This window comes from Gymnoscopelus braueri (assembly GCF_963280865.1).
Source record: "Gymnoscopelus braueri genome assembly, chromosome: 8".
In the NCBI taxonomy this organism is placed as follows: Eukaryota; Metazoa; Chordata; class Actinopteri; order Myctophiformes; family Myctophidae; genus Gymnoscopelus; species Gymnoscopelus braueri.
In genome coordinates, this window is record NC_137609.1 from 33,676,822 (window position 1) to 33,704,723 (window position 27,902).

The following is a 27,902-nucleotide window of genomic DNA, read 5'->3' on the forward strand; positions in this document are numbered from 1 at the left end:
GATGATAACATCTGTTTAAAAAGACTCAACTTCCAAGGATGTATGGGAGCACTGACCAACTTTTAAAATAGGGACACGGTAAATTTCACCAATTTATTTCGGCCAGACAAAATGTGAATGTCAGCCTTTATCATATCATTTAGCATGTATTTGGAACATTTGTTCTATGTTCAGTTGAATATGGTGTGTTTATAACCGTTTTTAATCTTACAAGTTTTCCATTTGTTTGTATAGTCTTTGAGATGGTACCTCAAGTGGGTCTGTTTGTGCAAGTGCTTATCCACTTGTTTTCTGTGTGTGTAGACTTCATGCTAGCCTCCCAGTTAAACAGTCTGTCTGAGCGGATGGCAGTTCACTGTGTGTGCCAGTTGAATAGGACAACCACCAACACACTGTCAGATGGAAGGTAGAGTATTCATTCATGCGTTATTTTCTCCTTTAATTCCCCCTTTTACTTCATTCGTATGTTCCTCTCTCTGTTTCTCCCTCCTTCCCTCACTCACTCCCTGGGCTCTCCCGCTCTATATTATGTATTAAAGTAGAAATGCCACATTGTGGTTGTATGCCTCCGCCAACCAGTTGCAGTTTGCAGCCATGTCTGTCCAGATTAATAATATATATTGAACTAGACTCATATACTATATTATAGTATATGCTATGTTATTTTATAGTAAAAGTAGTGATGACTTATTTTGTACAGTCACAATAACAATTTGAGCCTAATTTCATGAAATTCCCTCAAGGCGTTCCTGAGATATCATGTTCACAAGGGTGGGACGGACGTATGGATGGACAGACAACCCAAAAACATAATGCCTCTGGGCGTCCGCTGGCAGAGGCATAATTATGTTTTGTACTTTGTTCATGTTATTTATGTGTTTGTTCTTCAGACGTGTGGTTATTATATTGGACATGGACGTAATGAAGTCGGCTGAGGAAATTGGAGACAGGATTGGAAATCCTACCCCATATGGTAAGATTCTTAAAACATGCTACAGTGTCACTGTCTCCACTCTCCTGAGAGAAAAAAAAACAACTGCAAAAGTCATGGAATTTCAAAATGCCCCTTGTCCAGGCCTGGTTATGGTATGTAACATAAAGTCATGGAATTTTATTTTCAGCTGTTAGGACGCAATTGGCTGTATCCCCATTTGGTGGGTTCGGTCAACAGGGTTAATGACTCCCTCTAATCTATCCACAAGTTTCCTAGGGTGTTGTGGGCATCACTTCCTGTCGATTTGATCCCTAGATACCTGATCAAATCGACAGGAAGTGATGCCCACAAGGCCCTAGGAAACTTGTGGATAGCATGTACAAGTTTGGCCATGGACATGTATTTGTGGGTCACGGAGACATTTTTAAAAGTGAGGGAATTTTTTAACTTGGGGAAACTTTACACCTCAGCATCTACAACTCCTTTATGCAGTGTGTTCAACCTACAGGTACGACTAAATCTCCCCAGAAGTCCATGTCAAGCAGCTCGTTCTCTCCCCAGAAGCCCAGTCCAAGCAGCACATCGTTCTCTCCCCAGAAGCGTGCTCCAAGCTCCACATCGTTCTCTCCCCAGAAGCCCAGTCCAAGCACCACATCGTTCTCTCCCATGAAGTTCTCTCCCCAGAAGCGTGCTCCAAGCGTCCCATTTTCTCCCGAGAAGCGTGCTCGAAGCACCTCTTTCTCTCCTGAGAAGCCTACTCCAAGCAGCTTCACGTTTGCATCTCCATCTGCTACACGTCCTGGACCATCAAACAGCCCCAAGTCCGGTGAGTGCCAGGCAGTTGAATGTGTATCCTCATCATACCTGATACCGATAATAACATAGGCAAGGCAAGTCTATTTGTACAGCACATTTCTGAACCTAGGCAATTCAAAGTGCTTCACACAAAACATTAAGTAGTAAGACACATTAAGAGCAAAGTGCAAAAACATCTTAATCAAATTACAGTGCAGAAGAAATTATTAACACACTTTAATATAAGGCAGCACAGAAAGCCATGATTTAAAACAACGGAGTTGTAGCAGACCTGCACTTTTCTGGGATTTTGTTCCAGATATTTGGTCTATAAACACGGAGCGCTGTTTCTCCACGTTTAGTTCTGTCTCTGGTTAAGAATAAAATGACATAATTGTTGCGGAGAAAACTAACTAACGCATTGCCTTGCCAAAGTCCATTTTGGCATTTCCAAGATTTTCTTACTTATTTTCTTTGCCGCAGTGAACCCATGCGAACATCATGTGTAATTATTAGTCAGAAATAGGGATGTCAATGGTTAGCCTGTCTGCCGTTTAAAAAAATAAAAACAAAAACAGAATATGCTATCGACTTATTGATAAGTCTATTTGCATAATAATAAATACGCATTTGCGCACCGGGTACTAGTTCAGAGAGGGGGATCAAGAGTGAAGGTGTAGCTCTGTTTGGTACCATTTCACAAGAAAAGACGATGACAAAGCTGCATGTAAACTTTGTGAAACGGTGCTCAAATATAACAGCTGCACAAGCAACATGCAATCAATTAAAATTAGCACCTGTGTGTCCAAGCGATCCATTACTCATGGATGGGGGCTGGGGTACAAAGAAGAACACGATGCAACTGCTCTCGCTCGGATATAACTATGTTACTTCTGAGGGAAAAGGGCAAGTAAACAAAGTGGCGAGGTTTCCCCACCCCTGGAAATGACAGGGGTGGGGTTAACATCCGTGATCTCATTGTCCGTTTCCCCAGACTGCCTACCTTAGCCTTATGCTCTCTATGAGTGCCGGGGAGTCTCTGTGGTCGTGCCATTGGAGCGGGTGTTTTCGTCAGTAAACCTTACACTCAATAGACTGCAGTGCTCACTAGATTGATACCAAAATACGCTGACATGCTATGCTATGCTTTCATTTCAGTTTGGGTCATCGTAACTGTACAGTATTTCAGCCTGAGGCTACACTGTTAACACATTGGGTGCCAGAGGTTTATTAAAATATTATACTTTGAGTGCCAGGACTTTTTAAACATTTTGAACCTTTTTCAAGTAGTCACAAAATATTTTCAGTGATCACCGTCCTCACGGTGATCCCCTCATTACACACATACAGGTCTCGTACAATCGGGGGGAAAAAATTTAAAACATTCGGAAATCCATTCCATAGTTGCAGCCAGTTGAAAATAGTTAAATTAACATTGTAAAAGAAAAAAGTGCACAGGAGCCGAGATACAGGTTTTTGAAGTCATAAGTTAACCAGGAGGTGGATTGGAGTCTAAATCTTGTAGGAGTGATATTTCCTGTTGCTGTGAAGGAAAAAAAAAAAAAAAAAAAGTAATTTTTTTTTTCTTTTTTCAAAAACCGTATATATACGGTTTTGGCACTCAACGTTAGTATGCGCAAAACCGTATATATACGGTTTTGGCACCCAATGTGTTAATTCAATCTTTAAACAAATATTAGATTTTGTACTTTTTTTTAAATAACCGTTAAGTAACGGAATAATGATGTCGGCTAACCGATTGCAAAACCATCTGTTAGTGGCAGCCTCAGTCAGAAACTCAAGGTGGGCTTGTGATTTCTGGCGTTTTATTTCCGCAATGTGACTGCCAGCAACGTACCATGGACAGTTTTGAAGAAAGGTTGGCTGAGGAGGTTATAGAATCATCTCTAGAATCCCTATCTGATGGACCACAGACACAACCAGATGGCAATTAATTCTTGGAGAGAGATGGCACACACTGTGTCTATACTGTGTCTGTCACTAGAAATGGCAAAATGTCACAGACAAATGATGTCATAGCTTCGTCGTAGGTTGATGAAAACAAACAGTGGAGATCTCAGAGCGGAGCCTTATAGAGCAGTGATTCCCAACCTGTGAGCCATGAGGATAATGCAAGTGGGCCCCCAAATAATTTCTTTAAAACCTTACTTTTCATAGTGATCAATCATAAATAGGAACTCAAAGTATATAAGGTTAGATCCATTGATTGAAGCTGGAATACAATCGTTTGACCGATCATTATAATAAACATGAAAATGTGCGTGGACTCGGCTGCCGTGTTAAGTGGTCAGATGGGTGAGTGGGCTGTGAACGCCTTTTGAGATTTCCGAGTTTATGGGCCCTGATCCAGAAAAGGTTGGGAACAGTCAGAGTATAAAACAACTTCGTCCTCAGAGAACTTGTTTGGCAAGCTAGAGAAAGGTTCAACTTGGTTTGACTGCTGAAGGCGTTAATGCTTTTCAAACACGGCAAGAACAATGCACTCGAAGCTCCTCCAACATTTATTGCATGACATTTCCTGTAGCATAACCTAGCGCTGCACATGCAGAATTCCATAATGTAGTCATTATTAGTGTAAGTGGAATTAACCTCATGAACCCGAGCATCACTATTTCTGGGGCAAACATTTGACAAAAAGCAGATCTACAGAGCTCTATACAATTATAGAGGCCTAATCTAAGTTATAGGGTGTAAGTGGTAAAAAGTAAAGTTCACTCTTTTAAGGTTTAATGTAAGTATAAGCCATCTTCAAACTTAAATGGAACTCCATGAAATTCATGTCAAAGTCAGTATGACATTTCTTTTCATTTTCATCATATCACTCAGCTCTTTGCGTAGTGGTAATAACAGAACATTAATTCAAATTATTTCCAGTACTGGCTGTGCCTATTAACAAGAGTGTTAGTTTGTTTCCGGAAGTGAGTTAGCATTTTTGCGCTATAGATTCAATGGCCACATTTTCAATGCTGTTTTGTCCATGTGCTTTATAGCTTGAGACCCTGCCGCTAGTATAAGCCACTCTGTGGGTCAGTAGGTCTGTCCAAAGTTTTCAAACACGTGTCTGTTTATCATAAATTATTATATTGTTTTTATTGTATTAATATCAAATATTACATTGATTGCAAAAAATAACCTATAAACAGTGAGATCTTTGAACCACATACTGTATTGTTCAATATCAAAAAGTGTGATTATTGTTTTGCTGCATAGCCTACCTGTAGCTTATTTTCTTAACCCAATGCAAAACTGTTACTGGAAATCTGCCTCTAGGAACCTGTAGAACTTCTGCGTTAGCCTACCAAAAGACCTCATCATGATGAGAACGCTATTAAGAGATCATTTTGACATTGTTAATTGAGAATCTCTCTCCATTTGAAAATCCTTGTATCGCCAGCAGAGGGAGCCAGAGACTTGGTTGGAAAGGGGTACTGCATTATCATTTATGGTCCCGTTAACTTCATACAGCTGTTGTTACAGTGGGAGAGCAGACTGTGGTAATTATTTTTTTCATATAATATAAACAACTTGAAGTCACCTTTTAAGCTCTTAACTAGTGGGTGGCCTGTGCATACAGTTGAAGGCTTTTGAATGTGTTTACAAAGATTTCAGTATGGTAAATTGTCTGAATGCTGTTCATGCCCAGCATGTGCTTTTTTTTGCTTTCTAGTTGTTGTTTTCTCTTTCAAATGTCACTATTATACACTATATTTTCTTCACAAAATTAAACCAGGATCTGATTTATAGATTAACATAATGTTAATACTGCGGCCAGATGATTAGTCCTGCAAAAAAAAACAGCCCACCCCCAAACAACCCCTGTTTTTAGTTTTTGGTTGCTTTTCTGTTTTATTGTTGACAGTAACAGTGAGAGAGAGAGTTAGGAAAGGCCGGGAGAGAGGGAGGATGATATGCAGCAGTGGTCCGCAGGTCGGATTCAAACCTGGGCCGGCTATGGGAAGGACTGAAGCGTTACTTACTGTGGGGTATGCTCTCCTACTAGGTGAGCCCCACGTTGAGATACTGTAGCCTAAAGACAAAGAAAGAAACTAAAATGCACAGTTTTGTCTTCTAGTAATCATCAGCATAATAACACATCAGCAGAATGCAGCAGCGCCCCTTAGCCACGTTAATGAAATGGAAACTATAAAGTCCCAATTATCCCATTAGGCAATTTCTGCTATTTGCCTGCATGTGCATCGTGCAAGCGGCATGCGTGCCACATATGGGGCGGCAGTGGCTCAGGGGTAAAGTGGCCGGCAGAGCGGCCGGATGGCAACCGCGAGGTTCCCAGTTCGATCCCGGGCTCCCCCAGAGTTAGTGTCCTTGAGCAAGACGCTGATCCCCTAATTGCTCCCGATGAGCAGGTTGGTGCCTTGCATGGTTTCCTCCGCCAGCAGTGTGTGAATGTGTGTGTGAATGGGCCCAATCTATGTAAAGCGCTTTGGATAAAAGTGCTATATAAACTGCACCATTTACCACATCGACCACTATCTAGTTCAGGGGTTGGTTCCCAAACCTTTTCAGCTCGAGACACAAACATAAAATAAATGAATCAAGCACAAAACCCTATTTCAAAACTAGTAAACACATCAGATCTACATGCAGTCTCTCTCGCGTTGTGATGCGGCACATTGTGAGCTTGTAGATTGGCTATTTTCCCTAGTTTACTATAGTTTTTATTTTATTTTTCTGAAAATCTATTGATCGATTGCCTCCCTGGGGCGAGGGAGGGGGGAGGGTGTTTACTTGTGACCCATAAAAACGGGTCCGTGACCAAAAATAGGTCGCGACCCTGTATTTGGGAAACACTGATGGAGTGCCATGTATCATAGCCCAGGAATTGTACTTGACTTTTGTTATTCTTATCTTGGCCTTTGTCTCAGTCAAGTTGTTTTCTACAGCTGGCCGCTTTGAAGACAGACATTGATTTTGTTATGTGCCAGAAACATATCCAACAGTTCTCTGTGGAGAAGCTGGCTGTGTGGGCGTGTGGGGGATGTATAATGAGTGTTGGGCATAGTGTGTGTGTGCGTGTGCATTCACGCGTGCGTGTGTGGATGTGTGTGTGTGTGTGTGCGTGTGCTGTTTGAGTGTTGGGGCTAGTGTAGGCCGGCAGTACCTCTAGTTCAAGGCTTCATGAATATTGCGCTGAGTTTAGGCCCCTCATAAAGAGAGAGACAGAGAGGGATGGGTAGATGGGGGGGTACAGGGAGGGAGAGAGAGGGTGAGAGACATAGAAAGAGATGTGAAGAGGGAGATGGGTAGTAGGGGTGGTATGGGGAGAGACAGAAAGGGAGACAGACAGAGAGAGGGAGGAAATGACAGAAGGTGAGAGAGAGTAATTTGCCTCAACACTCAGTGCCGCATTAAGGAGCTCATCAGAGTGCTTCCTCGCTCTCTCCTTTGATCCGTGCGTGGCTACCTCAGAGATCCCTCCGGATACAAAGTGTCTCTACTGCTGCATGCCATTGTTCTGTTGACCACATAGAGCCTTGATCTTAATGACTGAGAATGAGCCTTCTGCACCAGGGCAGAATGACTCTGTTTTCACACACATTTGACCCAAAACACTTGACCATTTCCCGCATGTACTGTATGAATCTAAATTGTGTTATGATTGGATGCAGTGGTGCACCGTAACCAATTACATTTACTTCAGTGCATTGTTGTGTGTGTGTGTGTGTGTGTGTGTGTGTGTGTGTGTGTGTGTGTGTGTGTGTGTGTGTGTGTGTGTGTGTGTGTGTGTGTGTGTGTGTGTGTGTGTGTGTGTGTGTGTGTGTGTGTGTGTGTGTGTGTGTGTGTGTGTGTGTGTGTGTGTGTATGTCTTTTACTCCACTGCATTTCAAAGATAAATATTGTACTCCACTACATTTCTGTGAAGGTTGTTGTTAGTCATTACTCTTAAGCATATCTTTTGAAGTCAGCTGTTTTTTTGTTCATCACAGGAGTAAAACCAGTCACAGTGCCCGCTCTCATTTGGGGTTGATGTAAAAGCAACTGAAATACATGATCCAGCTTCTGTGAAACAAGTAGACGGTGGGAACACGGCGTATGGCGGTGTGCAAATCTGGTGTCAGTGAAGAGCGGTCCGTCTACTGTAACTGAAACTCAAGCTGCGTTCCCACCGAAATATCTTTCCAAAGTCGCTTGAAATCTTTTCACTTTGGCCGCTGGGTGTTGCCATGGGACAAAAGTGTTCATTCACGTGTTCAACCAATCACCTCTTCATCACTACACTTACTGTGGAAACACTCACTTTAACCCATTAAGACCTGAGGCCGATTCTACAAAGGCCTTCTAAATCAGTGGGTCTCAAACGTTTTCGTGCCCAGGATGTATCTGAAAACACAAACACTTTCAAGGTTGTGAGCTTGATGTTTGCTATTTTTGAAATCCACTGCTCTAAATCTTTTACAATCAAGCTGTCAAAAACACAGGCCAAGGCGGGCTTGTGTTTTTCCACCTTCCCAGCATGATTGAGCAGGACCTCCCGCTTAGTGAGATGTCACCTCGGGACTCAGGAGTAAATAGAACACAGTTTGTTGACTCTAATACCAATTCTGTGCGCTTGTTTTGTTTTGTAGGCACATACAACAGATGGAACAACAGGGAACCCTCCAGCGCTAATTTACGATGATAATTTAACTATTGGAGTGTAACCAAATCAACCCGTAAGGAGGAAGTATAAATAGGAGGCCAAGGCAAAACTGTATAAAAATAATAAACTCCAAAACAACAGTGTCATCACTGGGAGGCCTATTGCTGTCCAGCTTATAAATGATCGTTTTAAATATAGTACTGCTCTTGTTAAGACGATTGGCGTATAGAAATTGAAGTATTAGATCAGAAATGCGACAAAAACTAAAAGTAAGTAATTGATACGGTGAACGATCCCTTTAAGCAATTTTTATACGATCACAATCATCATCATCATTAGGCTTTTCATTAGACATTAGGCATTCATTAAGCATCATTAGGCTTTTTCTAAGTATGTCGTGTTTGATCCTCAAGTTTGCCTTCAATGGGTTGGGATGAGCATTCAAGTTTCATTTCTTTTTTTTTTTACCTTTTTATTCCAAAATATTTGATCATTTCAACAGATTGTTCTCAGAAAGTACGAAACAAAAATAAGGTTTCTCTCTTGCCGAGGTGTGTACTCCAAGGATTTTGCACTGTCACTCCAAGCAAGGTGTCTGTGTTCACGTTGAAATATTAATAAACGGTTGTCATTCAGATAGCCTGCAGAATGCTACCAGTGGGAGCTACTGCATGTAAATTCTGACCAGATATTTACATTTGCTGAAATGCAGTTGAAAAACGATTCATTATTCATCGCCAACCGTTCCTTGCAGGTTAGCTCTGCTAGCTTTTCTTTTTCCTTTTGTTCTCCTTATTCTCACTTTTTTCTCTCTTCATGAGGAGCCTCGAGTCACAATATTCATGAGGCCTTGAACTGGAAGAGCAGGCAGCCTACGTACTGTACATGCAATACTCCCACCACGTACTGTACATGCAATACTCCCACCACACATGTATACTGTACATTACACTTTAGTTTCTCTCTCTCACTCACACTCTCTCTCTCTCTCTCTCACACTCACACACTCACATATCAACCATTTTAGACAAATATGTGTTTTTTGAGGGTAAAGTTATAAAAAGAAGAAAATCGAAGCTACTCTTTGAACGGTAAACAGTAAAATCCTTACTGTTAATTTAGCCTAACTCAGAGTGTACACTACAAATGTAACCAAATGGACCCATAATGGCTCCCTTGTAATAATGATATTGCACTTTTCTGAGTACTCAAAGTCGCTTTCCAAAAAGGCAACAAATTAAAACCGTTATTAGGAAAAACGAATTACCGTAAAAGGTTAAAAGCTGGCCTCGGCTGCAGCGTGGTGGTCCAGGCACCCTAATGCCAGCCTGACAGCGTGTCGCGGGTTCGAGTCCCGATCCCGACGACCTTTGCTGCGTGTCACTCCCCATCTCTCTCTCCCCATTTCCTGTCAGTCTACTACTATCTCTATCATTAAAGGCAGAACAAAAAAATATATATATAATTTAAAAAAAGGTTAAAAGCTATAGAAGTAAAGGTAAAAAAAGGGGGGGATTAGGTAGAGAATGCAAGTCTGAAAAGATGGGTTTTGAGTGTGGTTTTAAACGTGGCGAGGGTGGGGGCATCTTTGATGTGAGCTGGGAGTGAGTTCCAGAGGGAGGGGGCGGCCGCCGAGAAGGCCCTGTCACCCCAGGTTAGTTTCTTTGTCCTAGGGATGTCCAGGAGGTCACCCCGTGTTAGTGTCTTTGTCCTAGGGATGTCCAGGAGGTCACCCCGTGTTAGTGTCTTTGTCCTAGGGATGTCCAGGAGGTCACCCCAGGTTAGTTTCTTTGTCCTGGGGATGTCCAGGAGGTTGGCATCACCAGACCTGAGGGAGCGGGAGGAGGCGGCGTGGCGTTGGAGGAGTTCAGAGGTTGTGCAGTCCCTCATTTCATTAGCTCCTGTCTCCTTAGGGCCCTCTCCCTAATTGTCTTCTGATTGGCCAACTTCCTTTTTCTTTTGGATGGGTGAGAGCCGTGTAGAGCCATTGTGGAGACCGTTATAAAGAAATCCTTCACGAGTAGACCTCAGCTCGTTCCGTGTAATATGAACATGACATTGTAAGTGACGGCCATAGCTGAATGGGTAGAGAGGCCGCCTGGGAATCAGAAGGTCCCTGGTTTGCCCCCCCCCCCATTCCCCCCTCCCCATTCGCGGTCTATGTGTCAAAGTGTTCCTGAGCAAGATACTTAACCCCTAACTGCTCCCTGGGCGCTGTATAAATAGCGCCCACCGCTGCGCCTAATGATTAGGATGGGTTAAATGCAGAGGACATACAGTATTTCACGTGTGAGCAGATGTACTTGTGACAAAAATACCCCCTTTCCCAGGCATTAACCCTGACCTCTAGTGTGCATGCAAAGTTTCCCGCTGAGCGGTCCAGCGTTGCTTGTAGCATGTTGTGCAAAATGAGCCCCACCTGCCACCTGCACATTTTGCAGGGGATTTATTTCTTTATTTGATGACCTATGGTTCAAGAGGCCGATTAGAAAGGTTTAGGGTGGCACACAGACGGACGGACGGAGAGATGCGAACGAAAACCTCGGCCGTCCGCCTGGCGGAGACAATGAGCAATCTTGTGTTTCCGCAGTCTGAGGGTTTGTTCTTCCTCACTCTTGTTTTATTTCTCTCTCTCTCTCTTTCTTTCTCCTGTTCACTCTTGTCCCGTCTCCTCTACCTCCCTCCTCCGAATCCCTCCATCCGGGTGGCGTGTGTGTATGAATATTGATGTTAATTACCCCTTGCCTGAAAATGGCTGCTAAGTCTGTGATTTCCCCAAGGACTGCTCTCACGCCTATGCACGCATGGACACACGCGTACGTACACACACACACACACACACACACACACATAAAATAGGGTTTTAAAGAGGTGAGTGTTTGCTGTGAACCACAACAGCAGCTTAAAACAAGAACATAATTCTCTGTGGAACTGTTTTTTGTTGGCTGTTTGTTTATACATGCTAAAAAGAGGGGGGTGGCACACACACACACACACACACACACACACACACACACACACACACACACACACACACACACACACACACAAATGACTTCACTTGGCTGACCGTGTGCACATGGCAGAGGTTTTATGATGTATTAGTCTTTATTCATTCAGGCTAGGTTGAGTTCTCACCTCACGTTCCTGGAAGATGAGGAATGATCTGATATTGTGCAGCTGTGCCGGTGGTCTCATGAGTACTTTGGGGGGACTTTCTGTTAATCCATGTTAATGTTAAAGACCTCAGGCTGATTCTACAAATGCCTTCTAAAAAAGTAGTTCTCACACTTTCAAGATAAAAACAATTATAAAAAAATACTAGATGTACAAGCTGTGAGCTTCAGAGCTTGTATATTTGCTATTTTTGAATAGCCAACGCTAGCATCTAGAAATGACATGTAGGCTTTCCAGGTTTTAATCTATGAATGGTGTCTACTGTCTACTGTGTATTTTAGGCTATACCACAGTTAGTTTCAGGTATTATTGGCTGAGAGGCATTCCATTTAGAGTGCCAAAATCTCACAATAAAGCACTCGGAACACATCCGCCTCGTTTATCTGACCTTTGATCTAACAAACTGCCGCCAGCCGCTGTTGCAAACAAAGTAGTTTTTGTTTTCTTCGCTTTGTAATCACAAATATTAATAATAAAACTGGTATGATAGTGATAATGCGCTCGAGGTCCTGCTATATACTGTTAATTTGTCCATTTGTTACTCTGAGAGTGCACAAATGTAACCAAATGGACCCATAACACAGGAGTTTAAAGTGTAGTATTGGCACCAATGCACTGTGGCTATTGGCTTGAGGCCAATATCACAGTGTGGTGCAATGGTGGAAAGTAACCAAGTACATTTACTCAAGTACTGTACTTAATTACACATTTGAGGTATTTTTACTTTAATGGAATCCAATTTTTCAATACTTTTACTTCTACTCCACTACATCTCGGAGGCAAATATGTTACTTTTACTCCACTATTATTTGAAAACTTAAGTTACTTTCTAGATTTTGATTAATATTACAAAACCACTTCAGCCGTGCTGTACTCGGCTGTTTGAAAATAGCAGATCTACAAGCTCAAAACGTGTCGCTTTGCGACGCGTTGTGAGCTTGTAGATTTGTCAATTTCAAAGGATTTTGATACATTTATACTTTTGAAAACTTGTGAAATGGGACATTCCCTGTAATGAGTGCTTTTACTTTTGGTACTTTAAAGTTGTACAATGCAGATTCACAAATAACGATTTTTAGCAACCTCTGCTGGTCACTACCGTCACTGCATACAATTTCCGTAGTCCTCGATTACCCAGAATTCCATTTGTTTTCACCGGAAGCGTTTCAAAAAGCGTTCTTTTAATTGTTTTATACTATCTGAGGATCGTTTCTCTTAGCCAGTGGAGCATTAGTTACCATGAGCTGTGCTTTCTTTTTCTGTTCTTTTTCGATCTTCCAATCCTACATTCTCTTAAAATCAGCGTGAGGTTCCTTTTTGTTATTAGCGCGGTAGTTCCTGGCCAAACAGGAAACCGTTGCGGCAGTTCCTGGCCAAACAGGAAACCAGTGCATTTCCGCCTCCGTTTTCCGGCCAGATGACGTCATTTTCCCGGGAAAGTCCCCCCCGACACCGTTCAATAGAAAATATATAAATAAAAGGCGGGGGTGAAATTCATGGAGTGGGTGTTGTGAAACTTTTGCCACTCACAAAAGATATACAATTTAACTTTAGTTTTGTTGAAAAAGTTACCTAGTATTACTTTAAGTATATGATGATGCCTAGACCTTTGCCTTTGCCTTTTGTACTTTTACTCAAGTAAATCAATTCAATACCGGACTTTTACTTGTAACAGAGTATCTCTACATTGTGGTATTGATACTTTTACTTAAAGTAAATAATGTGACTACTTCTTCCACCACTGGGTGCAACCTCAAGTGTATTATCAAATCCATTGGATTGTATGTTCTGCAATGTGAACTTGTGACCCCTGTACCGTGTTGGCATTCCTGCTGCTTTGTCACTGCAACACAGGCCAAATATCAGTTGCAAGAGCTTCACACTGCAGTGCAGAGTCGGAGTCGTTGAAACACATTGGAAATGCAGACGGAAAATGTTTTCTAATTCAGCTTGTGTAGAAATGAGGTGTCAAATTATTTGTCTCATAAATTGGATCGTTGGAACCATGATGATGATGTAATATGTCTGTCTCTGCGGTGGTGTTTCTATTTGCCTATTAAATCGACAAAGCAAATAAACATATACTTGAGTTACTGTGAGTTCAGTTTGCTTCTGGAGATTTATTGCATACACAGCCAGATATGAAATCGTGTCTAAGCATTTGTGAGTTATTATTGGAGCCATTTGTCTTTGTAAAATGCATAGTGCAGCTTTAACCATCACAATAATAATAATAACGGCGAGTAAGCGACATACAGTATAGGCTACACTGTAGACTACAAACTGCATAATGTATTGCCTTTCAACTCATTTATTTTCTTTTACATATTCAGACCAAAGACCTACATGGAGAATAAGCCTGGGATCTACATTTGAGAAAGTTTGCAAAATCAATGTTTATGGGATACTACTGTACCAAAATAAATCATTTTGCAATAGTATAAGCACAATGTAAGCGATGCACTAAAATATGTCTGATAGGTTTACTGTATCTTTAATTGCACAAAGCTCTTCCTCTCTCTCTTCGCAAGTGCAAAACTGTTGTTTGAGACATTTCTCTGATCGATGGACATAGTTTAAAAACAAAGTATGCAAAGTTTTACAACACTCAAGTGTATGAATTCTGTTTCCCAGCATCCCCTGCTCCTGACCGGGGCCGTGGCAGAGGTTCGGTGAAGACCCCTCCTCGTGACGCTCCACCTGATTCTCCAACTAAAGTGATTCCTATTGCCTGTCTCAACCCTTACCAGACCAAGTGAGTTACAGCCTGCTTGATTCTCTGCCTGTACTGTATATTGTTTAGAGATGTACCAATTTTTTCCTTCCCGATACCGATACCCATAACTTGCGTATCGGTCGATACCGAGTATCGATCCGATACCAGTGTGTAATTTAAACAAATCTAGGACAGTGGTTCTCAAAGTGGGGTCCAGGGACCCGCAGGGTTCCTTGAGGGCGTTCCAAATGGACCCTTACAGGTCTGTAACTCTGAGTGTGTGTGTACGAATGGAACCAAATGGACGCAATTAAAAGGTTTGAGAACTGCTGATCTAGGAATAAATCAAAATTCCATTAATAATTGTTAAAGTGCAGCTACAAGTTAGTAAAATAATAACGTACAGTAAGAGTATAGAGTCGTTCAGCATCAACTGAAGCATTCAAAATATGACTGTAAATGAAATCATGTGATAAATGACGTGTTATCGGAATGGCATAGAGTGGCATACTCGCTGATACCGGTACCAGCATTTTAAGCAGTAACGGCAGCTTTTCCGATACTGGTATCGGTATCAGAACAACTGTAATATTGTTGCTGTCGGGTGGAAAAATTGTGTATCCAAAAGCGTGACTTTTCATGAAATTGAAAAAATAACCTGTGATCCAATGTAGTTAATTACTCACAAGCTGTGTTTAAAATAGAAAACATGCTGATCTACAAGCATGCAACACGCTTGTAGATCTGCCATTTTGCTACTTTTGAGCGACACTCTTGTACAAGGAAGTAGGGTATTCATTTTTGAAGTAAAACAAAAACAAAGTTGAAATGGGGAGATACAAGGTTTTTGCCTGACAGCAACTAACTTATGTATATACTGATGTTCAGCAAGGAATTAAGCAGTATACGCAAATGAGTGAAATGAATCAGACACAAACTGCTGTAATGTTTCCTGTATTATAGCATTCTATGACAAAATGGACCACTTTCGATCTGTTGTCCCTATTTTGGTCATTTCATAATATGATAGTGAAAAGTGTCAATCTATAAGCTCACTGCGTGACAAGTTGTGAGCTTATAGATCAGCTATTTTTACTATTTCCGCTGATCCGAGTAAAACATTGGACTTGTGTATATACAGTACTTTGTTGACCAGTGTCTCCTGCAGGAATCTATTCTATGTCCCCTCCTATTCCTCCTCTACACCAAATCTATTCGCAGAAAATAGGCAATCGACAAGCAACGCTTGTTGATCTGCCACTTGTTCACTTATTTTCTTCAAATGTTAGCCTATTATATGACATGCTTAGAATAGGAACACTAGTATTCATATGGTTGTGTTTTGCATTGGGTGGTGCATTGGTGCAGTAGGCTACAGTATTTGTGTAGATGGCACACAATTGTCAGACTTCTGCAAGAACCACATTTGTATGCAGTGTTTTTTGCAGCTATACATGCATGTGCATTTGTGTATTTTCTTTGCGCAACGGGGGAGACTGTGTGTGGTTTTGTGCGCGTGCACACTAGTCTGTTGATTTGCATGGAAATGAAATGAAATGGCCTCAGAAGCCGACTCATTTTAATGGCTGGTACTGCTGAGTTTTTCTTTTTATAGTCCGCTGCTGCGTTTTTGATTCCCGGTTATTTGCACCCCGGTGGGGATTTGGCCTGACCTGCTCTTTTCCTCCTTCCCCTCTTCACAATCACTTCACCTCCTTCAGGAATCCATTTTACTGCCACCCCACCCAACCCCTTTCTTATCGTTTCATTAGGCTTAACACCCTCCCTGTGACCTTTTAAAAGTAGCCACAGACAGAGAGACAAGCACTGGATGGTGTAGTCGTCGTCCTTGTTAAGCTACAGGTATCCCGTCAAAAACAGTTTTTCAAGCTCACGACAACGTGGCCATGAAGTCTGAAATTGCAAGCTGTGGAGATAACTAGGCCCGTAGGTGTTGTAATAAACTGATGACTCTTCTAACTTGAAAGTTTGCAAGGAGCTAATGCCACTAAAACGGATTACTTCAGCGATGGAGCTTTGTTTACATTACGTGTGTGTGTGTGTGTGTGTGTGTGTGTGTGTGTGTGTATACCGTTTCCTTTGTGAACATGCTTTTGTTTCTCTATGTTAGTACGTATACATTTAACTCATGGGCCGGTACAAATGTAACAAAATGAACCCGTAAAGGGTCCATTTGCAAATGAATTTGACAGGCTAGTAGACACTGAGACTTGGATAGGTTTCTGCGTGGCGGTCTCAGCAACACGTTCTCCTTTATGTACGTCTCTGTATGGCCCTCTCATCCTGTTCTACCGCTGTTAAGTAATAGCATCCAGAGGAGACTATAATTGGTTTTTAGCCGCCATAAAGCCTGATGTAGCAGCCTTATCCATACGGAGCAGGGAACGAGGTTCACTCGGGGCCAGCAGCTGTTCTCATGATAGGGGATTTAATTGCTGGCAAAGTTATGGTGTGAATATCCTCCACTGCCTCAATTATCAACACAGTGGAAAAGCTCATTGCTGAATAACCCGCCATGCTTGGCTGGCTATTGTTGGAGGGGGGGGGGGGGACAGGGGGGACAAGGAGCACCTTTTAAAGCAGACCCACGGGTTGGAAATTGCTCAGCACCTAGTTCTGTCTTTGAAAATAGCTAAATGAAGTTGTTGTTTTTGTTTGTTATATTTGTCCTCCTCATTCTTTTTCTTTGTTTTCCCTAAGGAGCTGAAAAGACGCTTGTGTAGTTTCCACGGTAATTGTTCTTTTGCCCAATTTTGTCATACAGTATTTTGGCAAGTGATGGGAGCCAAGTGATTTTGGATGCTCATTTACCAGAAAAGGAAGTATTATTATTATACCTTTTAAGTATTATGGGTAAGTTATGCTTTGGCGAGTCGTGCCAAACTGCCAACACTTTTTTTTTGTTGAGGAAAAGTTTTTCTTAATTAGGCTTTGCTCTGTGGCATTCTTTACTATTTACCTTCAACTGGCCTGCTATACTTCAGCCTCTTATTTAATTGCTAATAAACAGCGTGCACTCCCCTTTCCTCGGCACAGTGTGCTAGTTCCACCAATCGAGCTTCTTCTCTCACTGTACATGCGTTGAAGGTTCCCATTACGAATGGTCTCCGGCAGCACAATAACATGTATGTTTATGAAACACAACTGTATACATTAATTATACAATATATGTTGCCCCCCCCACCCTAGGTAGGGGGTCGAGGTAGGGTAGGGGGTCCCTGCTCCATCCCCCATCAGTTTGGGAAAACGTTGAAGACCCCTGGCCCCCGGTGCTTCTTTTGGGCTTGTTTTCCTAGACCTGGTTGCTTATTTCTCTCACACAATCTGGCAACACTGCCAGAGACGATTTTTATACAGTCTATGGATGATACATGCCGCTGTTTAGATGCCTCAATAAAATTATACAGTGTGCTAAAAAAATCTGATTTGATTGGATAAAAACCTGTGATATGTCTTCTTTTATATTCCTGAACCGATTATCTGACAAAGGACTCAATCGTTCAGAAATAGTGTTTGTTCACAAGCTGGTCCAGCTGGCTGCCATAGACTTCATAGTATTTCACCAAACTTCCTGTTCCAGTTTTGGCTCCCATGCGCATCAATGGCGTCTGCCATGCAAGCAATGGCACCTGCCCGCCCCCTAGGCCGTCCGTCCCTTCTTTTCTAATTTCCTTGCTCCTAGATAGGTTGCCTTCCATGGCTATGAGCCCCATCTGCCCATGCTATTTGCCCATAGCTGGGACAGTGGTTGGCAGGCGCCAGGGCGTGTCCACACACCGGTGCGCCTGCGCGCCTTGCCTCTGGGGGCCCACTGTTGCTCCGAGATCCCCTACAGTTTAGCCTGGGACTAGCCGGCAGCAGTAGCTGATAGCAGAGTAGCAAGCAGAAGCAGCATGCACTAACTACAAGCACTACTACCACAGATCTACTGCACTACGCATCACACAGCCCTGCATGCAAGTGCACACACCAAATTGGGGGACATTTTTGTGGCGCCTTTGAGCCAGCAGTGGAGGTACAGCAGTCGTAGAGCTGAATTGACTACTGTGTAAAAGGTACAGTCGACATGCCATTCTGACTTGTACTACTTCCTGCTTTCTGATCAATTCTCACAGGAATCCACCATTGCAACGTTATGCATCATCAACATGTTGTCCCTCTCTCTTTTACACACACACACACACACACACACACACACACACACACACACACACACACACACACACACACACACACACACACACACACACGCACACTAGTGATGTACAGACCTGCTATTTTTTTCTGTGAGATATTTAAATGAATTACCCTAAATAGTAGGCCTAGTCTAAATCAATGACACATATTTTGAGTATGTATTATGTTAGATAAATGCTTAGGCGTAAATGTGTCTACCAACAGCTGGCATCTCATGTTCGTGTGCTTGAGAGAGGAAGAGAGCAAGTGAGTGAACAATAAAAAGGGAGAGAGGGTGAAATGATGTTATAAAAAGTGATTTTTGTAACTTTGGAATGATCTTTTTGACAACTTGGTGCAGTATTCAACTTCAGCATGCTCTATTTATTTTGGGGAAACAGCCATTCAGTGAAGGAAAATGCTTCAGTACCAGAGCCTGTGTGTCTGCGGTCATATTCTGTCTGTATTTTCTGATATAAATGCGTAGGACATAGTTAAAATACCTTATAAAATCTACTGACAACAGCTGTCTAATAGCATTAGAGAGCTAATGTTGTGTTACATGTCTCCAGGATGGTGCGTGCAATGTGAAAGCCCACACAGAGGCATTCATGACAGCTCCTCTTCACACCATTATTGCGGGATCTCTGTATAAACGTGGCTGTAGATTGTAGACTGTCACCACACTAGTTGTTGTTGCCCACAAGCACCAGTTTGTCAATGTGACACCACATAGTGCAGCTTCGTTCACAAACTGCCCACTAGGGTTTAACACCGGGAATCCCGGGATGCGGGAATCCCGGGAATCCCGAGGTTATTTACCGTCCCGGGAACTGACTTTGGTTCCCGGGATCCCGTTTTTTTTTTTTTTCTTGTTAGAAATGAATACTAATTTAGAAAGGCCTATCTACAGCGCGGAGGAATTACTATTATAATTAGCCAAGTTACTTGCCGCGTTGCCGACCAGGGCAGGGTCCCATCGTCCCTTTGTGAGAACCAATATGGGACGCACTGAATGTAACAGTAATGAACAAAAGTGGCCGTGATGCCCCCCTGCCTGCCCTGAGCACGCTGATTTCCTCTGCTGTCAAACAGTAGACACCAGTTGCCTAGTTGAGATTCAACATCAAGTGAAACGCTGCATAAACAGTGGGTACTGGATAGGTTTGATTTCGAGCCTATATTCCAGCTTAAAATGCGCGCAAGCCAAGCAATGCTTTTGATAGAGAGAGAGGAGAGACTGGAGAGAGAGAGAGAGAGAGAGAGCAAGAGAGAGCGCGTGCGAGAGAGAGAGAGAGAGAGAGAATTAGACCGATGTGGTCGGTGGTCCGATTTTTTTATCATCATTAATGTAGCCTACCCTACCTACACTTGCATTTTAGAACGTTCAAACTACCATTTTACTAGAACTACCCAGTAGAACAAGTGAACTGCACAACAGCTGTCTGACTCATTGATTGTCAGTGGCAGCGCATGCATGTGCACATCAAAATCACACTACAAAACCCGACATTTGATCAACAACAAAATATAGATTAATACATTTGACAACATACAGCCAACATCCCAAAATGGAGTCTTAATATCCAGCAAGTAGCCTAATATAAATTAATAACTGCAAACAAATTACAAGTTTAGGCTATCAAATCAATATCCTACAAAAGTAGAGATAAGCTGTGACCTCACCGGCGCTCTGATGGACAATAAATAAATAATCCTTTTGCAAATTCTCTTGTCAATAATGATACAAATGGAACGTTTATTTCAGCAGCTAGAGTTTGACATTGTTTGAGTGCTGTTGGGTGCACAGCGCAGCTCCTCGTTTAAGTTAATTGTCTTCACCCGCTGCTGCGCAACAGGGCAGATCTCCGCCAGGGCACTATATTATATTTTATATTATATTTATATGATTTAAAAAATCAACTTAAGTCATTATTAGTGCAAGTTCATAGGTGGACACAATAGGGACATTTGGGCACCTCAATATAAAATTGGCTATTTAACACATTGAATGCCAAAAACGGTCCGGACCGTTTTTGAGGGTCCAAACGAGAAGTGCCGAAAACGGTCCGGACCGTTTTTGACCCAATTCTATTTTTATACATGTGGGCCACGTGGGGCGCTAAAACGAAACTTTGACATCACCCAAGGAGTTTCTGAGAAGAAGAGGCTGGATCTGGCTCCATGTAAAAAATCCTTCCGGTCGGCGTTTTCAATGTTATCTCCTTGATTAAAAGCTTAATATCTCCATTTCTTTTTAATGTGGTGGAAACGAGCCGTTTTCGATCGGCGATCACGCTGCAATGGAGGGTCGCGTTGGAAATATTATTGTTCCAGGCGTTAGTCGGGACCCTCCGCCGTCTCGCACGCACGCTTTGTTTACATGCACTTCCTCGTCGGGGCTTCTCACAGCACGAAATGTATAACGCAAGTGGATGGAAGAAATGCTGGCACTCAACGTATAATATTTTAATAAACCTCTGGCACCCAATGTGTTAAGTATCTACATATAAATGCATTTTAGTGGGTACTTTTTTTTTTTTTTACCCTTTAACGGGAATTCCCGGGAAGCCCGGGAAAAGGTCTGAAAATTCCCGGGAATTAAAATTAGCTATTTCCCGGAAAATGTTAAACCCTACTGCCCACATAACTTCATATTGGTGGGAACAGGTTGGATAATTATGGAGGCCACGGAAATATTAAACTCTGGGCTCTACATGTAGTTTGAAGGTGGTAATCTGGCGTATGGGGACTGGGGACGATAACTCGTTCCAAGTGAAGCGTTTTCTCTTGAGTTCCATGCCAGGCTTGCGGACATTAATGATATATTCCTCATGAATATGCTGAGAGTGAGCCGTCCCTACAGGTAGGATGTGATGTATGCGGCGCTCGCCGTGTAGAACAATGCCAGGGAAGACGAGAAGACGGTTCTGCCAGTGGCCTTTTTGGATACAGTATGTTGCTAGACAATCAAAATAAATAGTTTTCTGTCACAATGGGACCTTCATCAGACATACAGTATACAAACAATGACCAATATACTGTAGGCCACATATTGGTGAAGAAAACGGGTCAATTTAGCCTTGTTCCCAGCTTTTATTCACTTCCGAGGAGAAAAGCCTGGTCACGACCTAATGCAGACAGGTCGTGACTTCCGTCGTATGTATTTCCCTCGAAAACAATATTTTTCAACCAATCACCACACTCGTTTCATTCACAAAGAATGTAAACAGATTTTTGTCATTTCCATGGGCGGTGCTTCCGCCAAATTCCGGTACTTCCGCCAAATTCCGGTACTTCCGTTTAAACACTCAACCGGCTAGGTCTTGCCCAGCGTGGGATCAGTTAGACTTGTTTGGATTGGATTGTGTATCTCTGATTGAAGGTCTTTCTTATGCCAATATGAAGGTCGAATGTAACTACCTTACTATCATAGTTAAAGTAATACTAGGTAACTTTTTCAACAAAACTAAAGTTAAATTGTATATCTTTTGTGAGTGGCAAAAGTTTCACAACACCCACTCCATGTCGTCATCTGGCCGGAAAACGGAGGCGGAAATGCACTGGTTTCCTGTTTGGCCAGGAACTACCGCAACGGTTTCCTGTTTGGCCAGGAACTACCGCGCTAATAACAAAAAGGAACCTCACGCTGATTTTAAGAGAATGTAGGATTGGAAGATCGAAAAAGAACAGAAAAAGAAAGCACAGCTCATGGTAACTAATGCTCCACTGGCTAAGAGAAACGATCCGCAGATAGTATAAAACAATTAAAATAACGCTTTTTGAAACGCTTCCGGTGAAAACAAATGGAATTCTGGGTAATCGAGGACTACGGAAATTGTATGCAGTGACGGTAGTGACCAGCAGAGGTTGCTAAAAATCGTTATTTGTGAATCTGCATTGTACAACTTTAAGATGTTATAAATATCTCTAGAATCATGGTCAAACTCATTTTGAGTGCTCTGACCAAAGCAGTCTTAACAGGAAGAGAACTATCCCTACATTCTATTTGCCTCCCCAGGTGGACTGTCAGAGCCCGGGTCACTAACAAGAGCAGTGTCCGTACATGGAGCAACTCTCGAGGAGACGGCAAGCTCTTCTCTTTTGAGATCATGGATGAAAGCGTGAGTACAGACGACTCTTACATATAAGGTGTCAGTGCAAGTCGTCAATATTATTTCTTTATAAAGCACTGTGTAAACTTTGATTTTAGAAAAGGTCTACATTAAAGTTGTGAATATTTATTATTATAATTGTTCCTTTTTGTTGGAACTGCTGTATCTCAAACTGTGTTATTTAACCACTTAACCAAAAAACACAATTACAGTACATGCACAAAATTGGGACAACAGAGGTTGCAGAGGTTGATACTACGGTCTGAAAAGCACGTGCCCATCGGGCAAGTACAGGTCATGTTGTACTTTGCCCAACAGTCACGTCCACTTGCCCGAAAAATAAAAAAGATGTGTGGAGCGGGACACGAAAGCGCATGTGTGCATACGTACACATTTGTGAGTGTGCTTATGTACTTCAGTGCAAGGGTTCCCAAACTTTTCAGGCCGTGACCCCCAAAATAATCATATTTGAACTGTATATTTGAAATTGTAGGCATTTTATTTAGTTTGACTCAGTTCCACAGATAAATATTGTGAAATTATAGCCGAACTACAAGCTCACAACGTGCAAGGCGTTATGAGCTTGTAGACTGGCTATTTTCACAATGTTTGCCTTTTTCTTAAGTAATATTTGGCAATTTGGTATTAAAAAAGGTCTTAAAAGTCATTACATTGTAACTTTAGAAATGTGCAGATGTATGCACTTATACTGTATGTTGGTTTGTTTACTGTTGAGTGAGAAAACAATGTTGCACATTAAGCTAATCATCTGGGGACCCCCCAAAATAATTTGGGGACCCTCCTGGGGGTCCCGACCCCCAGGGTGGGAACCACTGCTTTAGTGTACAAGTGAGCCTCTCCTCATGTCTGATAGTTTATACTTTACTCTTTAAAGCGATGCTGAACTTTGGTAGAACCCAGGGCTGTATGCAGTGTAGCTACCTGGGAATTAAATATTATTGTCTGACTCTGAATCTTGTTAAACTGTCCTCATTTGTATTCATGCCTGTCTTATTGAGACTAGCCTGAAACAATCAAATTAACTAGGAGTGTAAACAACTCCTCAGAATACCTCTGCTGCACCATGCTAAAGCAGTAGTGGAAAAAGTACTCAAATTTTTTACTTAAGTAAAAGTATCAATACTGCAATGTAGAAACACTCTGTTACGTAAAAGTCCGTTAATCAAAATTGACTTGAGTAAAAGTACAAAAGTATTGGCAACAAAATATACTTATTAATTATTATGTCTGGCTATGTTGTCCCATTGTTTTCAGTTATAAGTTATACAAGGAGTGGAGTTTTTTGCTATTTTTTCAAAAACACATGAAACACGTAATTGGCACGTTGCACCATAGCGGTAAAACACGTGAATAGCACTCAATGAGTTAAAGTATTAAAAGTAAAAGTACTCATTATGCAGAAGGTTCCGTTTCACAAGTTATCATGTGTCTAAAATGTTTTAAAAACCTTTTGAAAATAGCAGATCTACCAGCACACAACACCGCTACGTGTTGTGAGCTTGTATATCGGCTATTTTCAAATAGCCAAAGATGGGGCTGAAGTTGTTAATGTATGTTTTGTTAAAAATAATCAAAATCTACAAAGTAACTAGTAACTAAAGTTTTCAAATAATTGTAGTGGAGTAGAAGTACAATATGTGTCTCTGAGATGTAGTGAAGTAGAAGGATAAGTATTAGGGGTGTGCCGATACACTAATTTCACCAAACGATACGATACGATATTTGGCTCACAACTTCGATACGATTTCGATACAAAAATATATATATAAAATATATATATAAAATATATGGGGGAGAGAAAATGCAAACAAATAATTCTGTTTTTGCATTATTCAGACGCAAACTTGTAGCTTTTCAGCTACAATAGCCGTTTTGAATCCAAATAGGGCAATAGTGTGACACCTGACCCGAAAAAAAAACATGTTGTCACCCTTTTCACCTCGGGGCTGTTTGCATGCCTGATTATTTTTATTATTGTTTTTTCAAAACAATATTTTTTTTCTCCCAAAACGATACATATCGTCACGAAAACGTATCGCGATATATCGCGGGACGATATATCGGCACACCCCTAATAAGTATAGATAATTGGAAGTACTCCAGTAAAGTAAAAGCACCTCAAAATTGTACTTAGGGTACATTACTTGAGTAAATGTACTTAGTTACCACCACTGAGCTAAAGCGCGGGCACAGACAGACAGGGCAAGACCGCCACACATACACGGGTGGGTCGTTACACTCGCTCACCTACAGACACATTGAAATACATCACTGCTCAGTGTGTCAGGGTAGTCTGGTTTGATATAAATGCCTTTTAATCACTTTTTCTCGCTCACTCACATTTTTCAGCTGGTGCATATGTTTGCTTGTCAGAAACGGGGGAGAGAGAGAGAGAGAGTACTCTGAACAGAGCCCGAGGACGTTCATTCGTGTTTACGGACAGATAAATCTTAGATGGTGTGAATAGCCGACAAAAGAAGGTTGCTTCCAGTCCCTAAAAAATACTCTAAAAGGGGAAAAATAAATAAATAAAATACATGCCTGTTCGGGAAAACAGAAAAGCAAGCTTCACTTGCCTGAATGTTATTTTTTACTTGTCCCGGACAATAAGGCAACCTTTAGTGTCAGCCCTGGTCCCCTGCGGTTAAGTGTGTACTGTGTGTTTGACAGGGGGAGATCCGGGTCACAGCCTTCAACAAAGAAGTGGACACGTTCTTCACTTTAGTGGAGCAGGGCAAGGTGAGCAGCTTCCATGCATCATCCCACACAGATGTGACTTTTTCATGTCAAGGACCCCCAAATTGATAATGTATTCAGCCACGGACCCCCTTCTGAAAATGTTTTTTTTGCCAGGGACCCCCAGAAGAGGAGATTTGTGTTTATAAATTCAAAATTATTCAACATTTTCCAAACATCGAGATTTTTCAAATTGTCTTAAAAAATAGCAGATGTGCAAGCTCGCAGCGCGGCACAAAGTGACACGCTGTGAGCTTGTACATCTGCTATTTTTCAATAGCCAACGTGTAAATAGTTTTGCTGGACCCCTGGGGGTCCCCGGACCCCACTTGGAGAACCACTGTGATAATGATCCTTCAGCTTCTCCAGGTGAGGTGAGGTGGAATATCTAATGCATAGAAATCTAATCTATGTATACATTTTTGGAATGTATAGATAGATATTTTAAGTCGTTGCTGCATTTGATTGCTGTAATGTTTCTGTTGCACACATCCCCACTATACAATGATAGGGGAACACTGCAAAGTAACAGTAAAATCCTGTATGTTCATTTAACTATGAAAGGGTGTATGTATATGTCTGTCTGTCTGTCTGTCTGTCTGTCTGTCTGTCTGTCTGTCTGTCTGTCTGTGTGTGTGTGTGTGTGTGTGTGTGTCTCGGGGCTTTGTCAGAGTACCCATTGTACCCATCTGTCTGTGTCGCTTTTGTGCCCATATATGGAGATCTCTGCATATGTCTGTCTACCTGTGTCCACCCTTCGATATGAGCTGCGGTGTGGGGGTCTCCAGGAGGGCCTTATCTGAGGATCTGAGGCTGCGCACAGGCGTGTAGGGTTCCAGCATGTCAGAAATATAACGGGGGGGCCTGTCCATTCAGGTCCAAATAGGTTACGTTATTTTATGGAGGTCCTGGGGCTTTGAAGGGAGATGGCGACCCGCCTGTCAAAACTACTAAGGAGGTCCAACTCTCCACCCAGTGCATGTCCTGCACGAAACCCATTTAATTACAGACCGGCAGAAACACATGTTGAGATGCTGGCGCTCAGCTTAGCTTTTCTGTGGGCCGAAGTCCAGCCAACAGAGCTTAATAACTCAATTAACCCCAGCCGTCACGTGCCATACCCCGCCGGCTCAGGTAGCAACCACTGGCAATGACTTCGACACAGGCCCACATTTAATTTGTGCCCTCTGCTGCCTTCCAAAGAAAAATAAAAGAATGAATCCTACTCTCCTTGCTGATCCACATATTGACAGAGCGATGTGTGTGGGCGTGCCTGGCTGGCACTAACCACTTAAAACCTGGCATCCCTATTTTTGGGCATGTCATTATAGAGAAATGATTTTAAAATAGCAGATCTACCAGCTCACAATGCATCCTGTGTTGAGCTTGTGGATCGTCTATTTTCGTTGTTCAGAAAATATTTTCGTATCAGAATATATATCATATAAAAAATTATCAATTTTAATAAAATAATAGATTTCCAATCTATCTAATAAAAAAGAATGCAAAAAAGAATCTCACAATAATCGTTGTGAGAAAATAATCGATAGTTGCAGCCTTACTTATCTCTTTAGTTTCACCTACAGCCAGTCTGTGTGGGTAAAATGAGACAGAGAGCGAGACAGAGAGTGAGAGAGTGGATATGAGGAGATTTGGAGGGTGAAAAGGTTAGTAAATGCCTTACAGATTGACTTTAAATTGTTTTGGATATTTAGCAGCCGACTCTATTTTCTGGTGAATTAGAGAGCTGATGGTGCTGACAAGCCAGCACGTCTTATTAAGACCTTAACGTTCTCCTGGTGTTATTGTCGTATCCGAGGGTCATAAAACTCACTTGCGTAAGGGAATGTATATCATTTATCCAATGGGGTCTCTTTAGCTGCTTGGGTGGCATTTCGTTGGCTAAGTACCAGCCTAAATGGAAGCACAAAGTCAGGTAAATGCACCAGCCTAAATGGAAGCACAAAGTCAGGTAAATGCACCAGCCTAAATGGAAGCACAAAGTCAGGTAAATGCATGTGTAGTAGGCTAGTGCGTGAGGGTGGGCTTTGGTGTAGAAGGAAAAAAAGGAGCAGACCAAGTATAGAGCCCTGGGGGACTCCGGTCAATGAAGTATAGTATTATATACATGAGCCTTTTCATCAAATCTTTTGATTAAACCAGTATCGAACGTAGACAAACACACTGGAGCAGCTCGGACAATAAACCTCTTTATTAAGGTGCTAATAAAAGGCTGATGTTTCGATGCTACTGCATCTTCCTCTGAGGGAGATTCAGTACCATCCAAATGTCAGTCTTTTTCTTTTATTATACTTATAGCACATTAATAAAGAGGCTTATTGTCCGAGCTGCTCCAGTGTGGTGTTCTACGTTTGAGGCTGTTGTGTCCCGCTCCTGTAACGCACCGGACCTGTCGTCGACTAAAACTATGACGAAAAATGTTCGTTGACTACCTTTTTTCACTGAAGAAAACGAAATAAAAACTAAGCTATAAGGACTAAAACTAAGACTACATATACTGACAATTTCGTCAACAAATAAAAACTAAACTAGAACGTTAGGGAGGGACTAGTGGAGAAGAGATCCTGTAGA

At 42.0% G+C, this 27,902-nt stretch overlaps 1 protein-coding gene across 1 annotated transcript in view; it reads left to right on the plus strand.

Annotated features, from left to right (window-relative positions):
- The window catches only part of LOC308089943 (replication protein A 70 kDa DNA-binding subunit-like), a 74,390-nt gene that overhangs the window by 4,469 nt on the left and 42,019 nt on the right, over positions 1 to 27,902 (plus strand). The window contains exons 4-9 of the mRNA XM_080434918.1: positions 304 to 406; positions 891 to 973; positions 1,443 to 1,760; positions 14,160 to 14,280; positions 22,460 to 22,562; positions 25,245 to 25,313. Of these exons, the coding sequence (XP_080291044.1) occupies positions 304 to 406; positions 891 to 973; positions 1,443 to 1,760; positions 14,160 to 14,280; positions 22,460 to 22,562; positions 25,245 to 25,313 (797 nt within the window). The remainder of the gene's footprint in view (positions 1 to 303; positions 407 to 890; positions 974 to 1,442; positions 1,761 to 14,159; positions 14,281 to 22,459; positions 22,563 to 25,244; positions 25,314 to 27,902) is intronic.